Genomic DNA, 6,325 nt, shown 5'->3' on the forward strand with positions numbered 1-6,325 from the left:
TAGTGTAAAAGTCTCGTACATTTCATCACCTAATTAATTATTGAATAATTTTTAATTTTTTATATATACTTTGCCCGTAGGCACAATATTAATGCATTGGTCCTGTTCTAGCTAGTTGAACCAAAACTAGAGAGTAGACAACAATAATCAATATATATTACATGATATGTGTACCTTAAAGCATGCTTATATTTATAAATAAACCACAACTTCATCTAGAACTATCTTGGAAAATAAAAACCTTCAATATGATCATTAAAACCTTACAAATATCGGTCGTCACAACTTCAAGGATTGACGTAAAGAAACCGTAATTAATTACAAAGCGAAAATAAATAGATCAGACCTGAAAAATCATTTTTGGGACATAATTGTTCATTGGTAAAACCCATAGGTCTTTGCATTGAGTATGATACTCCTCAATCCACCAATTGGCGATAGAGTCATCAGAAGGATACCAAGGAAAATGCAAATCTGAGAACATTCAAATCAATTAAGGAAATTAAATTAAAAAAAAAAGAACTATCAAGTTATGACATGAAAACAAATTAAGAATTAATTAAGAAACATGATGTAGTTGAACATACCCAGTTGGTGAACCAGGATAAGCTGAACTTCTTAGGTTTGTAAATTGCAAGCCATATAATGCACGGGAGCTAGAAATTAAACGGTAGTGTTAAAACTAGCATTTTTTTTTTATATGAAACAATAACAATAATAGAATAAATAAAAAGAGAAAATGTAGTTAATTACTAGTTACTACAATCTCTATGTTTAAAAAAGTAAAAAAAAAAAAGGCCATTATTTTATCAGAAAATTAGTTACCGCGGCCATTATGTTAAAATAGTACCACAACTATAACTCTGCAATTATAAAAAATTACTCCCTTTCTCTATAAAAAAGACATATATTAAAAATTCATCAGTGATTACTGAAATAAAAATGTCTTCGTATAAAAATAATAGTTAAGAACCATATATATTTGACTAAATTGATTAATAAAATTTTTTTACCCTTGAAAGTATATTACATGCATGTTTATCATATATATAATGAACTACAGTATAATAAATGGATAATATATAACTAAATAAAGTGAATTAAAATATTGTTGAAGTAATGAAAGGACTTTGAATAATAATAATAGAAGGTGTGAGGCTTACAAAGTATGTGGTTGGAGCGAATGCAAATCCTCCAAAAAATCCAAGGAGCGCACCGAAGAATGGGAATGTAATGCCCACAAACATTGTAAATGCTGAATCAAATGGACTCATTATTAGAAGAGGACAATAATCAAATGACAAGAGGTAATTAATTATTCCACTTACCAACATAAACATTGCGAACAATAAATCGCAGCATTCTACTTGGCTTGAAATTCAATTGTTTAACCAGCACGGTTTCAATCATGTCAAATACTGGCATTGCATACAGCTGGTAACTTCCAATGACATGGATGACAACAAACAAGTTAGCAGCAACAATGAGCCAAGTAGGTTTTTCGAGAGAGATAAGGATGTTATCTTCAACGGTATTTCCGAACATCCAATAACCAACAAGAGCAACAGGAAAGTAGCACAAAGCAACAACTATATAGGCTGCCACCACTCCCCGCCACATAGGGCCCTTCGATGGCTTCTCCGGTGACGAAGGGATAGTTGCTTGGATCTCAAGCACCACGTTGTGTCCGGCGTAGGCGAAAGCCACGTCACCTAAGGCGTTAAAGAAGTTGAAGACTGTTCCGGGTGTTGTGGTGGCTTTGTAACCGTACTCAACTCCTTCTTGAACTCCTTTGTGTGCTGATGCAGCCCATGCAATTGTTGAGTAGCTGCATGTACCATTAAACACAAAAATGTTACTTGTACTTAAAAAAACTAACTTAATATATTTATATTTTATATACATAATTGATTTGATAATTAATGCGAAATATATTTATACTAATACGTCAATACAAATTTTGCAAAATATGTGTCAGAATTTAACCCATTAAATTTTATTGTCTTTTATATCAAATTTGATGATATTTTAATTTTAAATTTTTTATTATTTAATTTTTTTAATAATTCATATGTATGTGATACACATTGCAAAGTCTATGCTGCTCATTATTTTTCACTGGTGTTTTAATTTTAGCTGGTAGATATATATAATTCAAATATTTTTTATATTGTAGCAAAAAATATTTTCGTACGCTTAAAACATCTAGCACTAAACAGAAAATAATTTAAAGGATTGTAGATTTGAAGTAGCAAAGACAAATTGAGGAGGAAGAAGGATAAAAAACTTGTTCTCCTCTTATAAGGTGGTCTGGAATGTGAGGTCCAGATTTTGAATCACATATTCCAAATTCCAATATATACTTAGAAATCCAGGAAAAGGAAAACTGATTGATAGTGTCATATTTTGACCTTAATGACCTATAGCATAAAATTAAAATTAATACAAATTATTTTTCTTTGTATGTTAGAATTCTGGGTGTGATTGATCATATATATCTCTTAATTAGAATTATAGAAAATTCAACTCTCCACCAATTACAGTGTTAATGATGGAGAAAAAGACCGAACCACGCGGTTGCGTTTACTTGACTTGTTGACTTGATAGGCTTGGAAGATTTTGGCAACGGAATAATAAATAATTGTATATTTTGAATTTAGTTCTTCGATTTGGACAAGAAAGACGGTTTCATTTAATGAGTCTGAATACAATGTCTCACTATATATTATTCTAGAAAAGATTGCAAACTATATCTTCTTCTTCGATGATGTTACATATACGTACAACAAAAATCAGTAATCAATGAACCAGTAAATAGAAATATATATTTGATATTTTCTGATTTTTATTTATACTACTCTAAATAAATTTAATTATTTGTATATTACAGATTTAATTATTTAAATATTATATGTTTGCTTCTTACTAATAATTTATTAAAAAAATTACAAATGAATATGTATAAAGTATAAACATACATAAATACATAATAATTATTTTAATCGTCAATATTTAATGTATATAAAATATTTTTGTTTAGAACTTTTAAAATCCATGTGTGACAATTTAAAATTATGAAATTGAACGAAGGTTAGAAATGGATATTTTTAGAAAAAAAAAATATTAGCCAATGTAAGCCCTTAGTATTTCGCATTTTTATGAGTCACCTGTGTGCCATAACTTACATAGAGCATTGTGTTAAGGCATATAATACTTTCAGTTACATTTTAAAAGCTTACCTTAGGCCAAATCATATGTAGATATCACATATCTTATTTGGCTCTAACTAAAAGCTTCTATAGGATAGTACACTAGACCTTATTATTAGTTGAAAAATAAAGAGTAAAAGTAAACTCTAAACAATGATATGTTTTCGTCAAACAAATTAGTTCTAAAATAAATAATTAAGAAATTATTCTCAAACCTTTTGAAATATTATTAATTAGACATATTAATTTTCGATGAAATGAAAGAATAAATTTATCTCTAATAATATTTATAAAGTAAACAAGCGAACCCTCCCCAGTTTAAATAACAATGACTTATTATATGGCATGTTTCTTCTAAAGTTCTAATCAAATGTTTAAATAACATGAGTGTGAATGAGCAGGAGAAAATGCATGGTTAGTGAAATAAAATATGAAAGGAATTCTGATTGATGTATTGTGAAGAGCAGATACCTCAAAGACATGACCGCTGCAGCGAGTGAGATTCCAGAAATGGAATTAAAGTTAGGAAGATGTGCAAGAACAAAATGAACAGACGCAAATATCATAATGAAGTAAGAGGTCTTGAGGTCCTTGCAATTTTTGCACAAAAGTTTATGAACCTTCTGCAACGATTTTCCTCCAGTCACCATGTACACGATGTCCACCCCAACTTCACATATCAGTTGTTGTGGCACCACGATCCACAGCCCAAGCTTCTCGCCGAACGCATGCTGTCCTAGCTCATGGTACCGGTCGAACCGTTTTCCCGGTACCATCTCATGCATCTCAACCATTTGCCACAGCGTATACAAAGTTATTACCCATGACAGTATCAGGATAACCACACCCGGACCCCTGAAATCATTAATTACTCAATCAATTTCCATGTATCTATAAATTTATAGACATTTTTCACATAAAAATATATAATTTATATTTATATTTATTAAAATTTTATATACATAAAATTTATTTATTAAAATCAATTTAATATTTATACTGGATAAATAATAACAAAAATATTAAAAATTATTAACTTATTATTTTTTTTACAATTTAAAATTCTTTTATTTTTTAGGTAATATAGTATTTTACCTTATTGTGTTGAACTTATCTTTTCGGATAAAAATAACAGTTTAAAGAGAGTTTAGAATCTTTTCTTTTGTTTTTTATTTGTTCAATTTTATTGTGTTGAAGTGTTTTCTTTAGTGATCGAAATTATAAAACTAGTAGATAGAGTTTACCATCCAAGATTTGCCATGGCGGATGGAAGGCTGAGGACACCGGCACCAACCATAGCAGTTACGTTGTGAAAAGTAGAGTACCACCATTTGGCGTTCCTGGAAGAAGTGATGGGAAGCCAATCATCAATTGCCTTTTGCTCTGCGGTTCTTTTATCAATCTGGTGCAAACGGAATTCCAACAGTCCAGAGTTAGTTACAACAAATCACTCCGTTTAATAAGAACATAGAAGCAATAGAGAGATAAATAATACCTCCGGTGGTGACATGGGATAAACGGTTCTATTCCCTTCACTAATAGAGTTTGGATTGGTGGGTGACTCACTTCCCATGGTGGCCAAGTTGTGTAGAGTCTGTGAATGAATCACTTGATCTGATCTATAAGAGAAGGGAGAGAATAATGGTCAAAGACACTAAAATGGAAGATAGTATATATGACAACCTATTTATTTGCATTGAATTGAATTGAATTAATTAAATTAAAATTTGAACTCAAAGAGAGCATACAATACTGCTTATGACAGGGACTGTCAAGAGAAGTCCGCCCAAGTGTTGACACACACAATGAGCATTTTGTTAAGCCGGCTATATATATAAACTGATATTTTTTAGGTAATTTTGTGAGCTCATCACAAGCTGGATGGAGTAATTGTGCGGAACGCGCGAATAACTTAGGCTACATTTGGTTATCCCGATAAAACACTGAGATAAAGAATACAAAAATATAAAATCGTATTTAACATATGAGATATGGATAGAAATATTGTGTTTAGAAATATTGAATTAGTGTATTTTATATTCATCTTGATAGAAAAGACACAAAGACACTAACAAATGACATAACTTATTTTTTATTTTTTTAATTATTTTTTTAATTTTTTATAATTATATTTTTTATTATTATATTTTTTTTCTTAATTTTTTATATGAAAAAAATGAGAATAAATTATATTTTTATAATTTATTTTAATTTATTACTAAATAAAATACAAAAACACAAAATTTTATATTTTTATTTTTATGTCTTGTTCTTAATATCTTGTGTTATCATATTCTAAAAAACAAACACAATCTTAAATATTACCACCTTTAATTATTTGTTTCTGGATGGTTTGTTTGGACAAGGAAACAAAATATGAACCCTTGATGTTAAAAAAAGTCCATTTAATGAAATAAAGAATTTGATCTAAAGCTATGTTTAGGAATATTATAAATGATGGAAAGTGATTAGAAAGATAGAGTCAGGGGTGTATTATTAAGGCTTGATGTGGTATTGGTGTGACATTTTAAAAGCCATTAGAATATTGTACCTCTCTTGGTATCATATCAGAATCAAAAATGCCATTTGTATGTTTTTTATATAAATATATTATTTTAATTTATTCAATTCAATTCCCATTAAATTTTAGTTAAACTAAATCCTTAAGTTTTCAACTTTATTAAATTATTACCGGTTCGGTTTTTAAAATTTTGATAAATAGACGTTCCAATTCATGTATACATGTTGTCCAAGCAGTACCTTTCCTAATTTCCTGAAGGAAGTAATACATCTTCAATTTCTTTCCTATATTTCTTGATTTCATTCTTTATTGTGTCTTGATTGCCTTCATCAATTATTTGAAAGGTGCTGCCTGGCTTATGCTGGAATATGTTCTCAATAGAATTATTATTTGTTTCCTATTGTGTCTTGATTTCTTTCCTACTGTGTATTGATTTCCTTCATCAAGTATTTGGCCTTTGCTGCCAGGCTTTATTCTTTGGTTTGGTTTGGTGAAATATAATTAACTTATTAAAGTTAGGCTTGACAACGAGATTAGCATCTTGACGACAAATATTGATAAATTTATAAGAAATTAAGTAGGAAGTTTATTGCTC

General features: G+C 29.4%; 1 protein-coding gene across 2 annotated transcripts; it reads right to left on the bottom strand.

The window, feature by feature from the left end:
- Nucleotides 1-226: 226 nt before the first annotated feature.
- LOC130936078 (lysine histidine transporter 1-like) lies at nucleotides 227-5,070 on the bottom strand. 2 transcript variants are annotated; one of them, XM_057866058.1, is made up of 8 exons: nucleotides 4,958-5,070; nucleotides 4,705-4,828; nucleotides 4,454-4,611; nucleotides 3,681-4,064; nucleotides 1,329-1,828; nucleotides 1,164-1,255; nucleotides 588-656; nucleotides 227-474 (listed from the first exon to the last, which is right to left on the bottom strand). In XM_057866058.1, exons 2-8 carry the CDS (start codon nucleotides 4,780-4,782, stop codon nucleotides 376-378), a joined length of 1,380 nt encoding a protein of 459 aa, XP_057722041.1. In that variant the 5' UTR covers nucleotides 4,783-4,828; nucleotides 4,958-5,070; the 3' UTR covers nucleotides 227-375. The 2 variants fall into 2 exon arrangements, with proteins under 2 accessions (XP_057722041.1, XP_057722040.1); XM_057866057.1 differs by lacking the exon at nucleotides 4,958-5,070 and having other exon boundaries at nucleotides 4,705-4,902.
- Nucleotides 5,071-6,325: the final 1,255 nt, after the last annotated feature.

The sequence above is a fragment of the Arachis stenosperma genome, chromosome 6, assembly GCF_014773155.1.
Source record: "Arachis stenosperma cultivar V10309 chromosome 6, arast.V10309.gnm1.PFL2, whole genome shotgun sequence".
NCBI classification, from domain to species: domain Eukaryota; kingdom Viridiplantae; phylum Streptophyta; class Magnoliopsida; order Fabales; family Fabaceae; genus Arachis; species Arachis stenosperma.

Bases quoted from the DNA above. Each gene is read 5' to 3' on its own strand.
- LOC130936078 (XM_057866058.1), bottom strand. From the start codon at position 4,782: ATGGGAAGTGAGTCACCCACCAATCCAAACTCTATTAGTGAAGGGAAT. The intron at 4,065-4,453 runs GTAAACTCTATC...TAATGATTTCAG, and splicing joins GCCATGGCAAATCTTGGATG to GGGTCCGGGTGTGGTTATCC. The intron at 475-587 runs GTATGTTCAACT...GAATGTTCTCAG, and splicing joins TATCCTGGTTCACCAACTGG to ATTTGCATTTTCCTTGGTAT.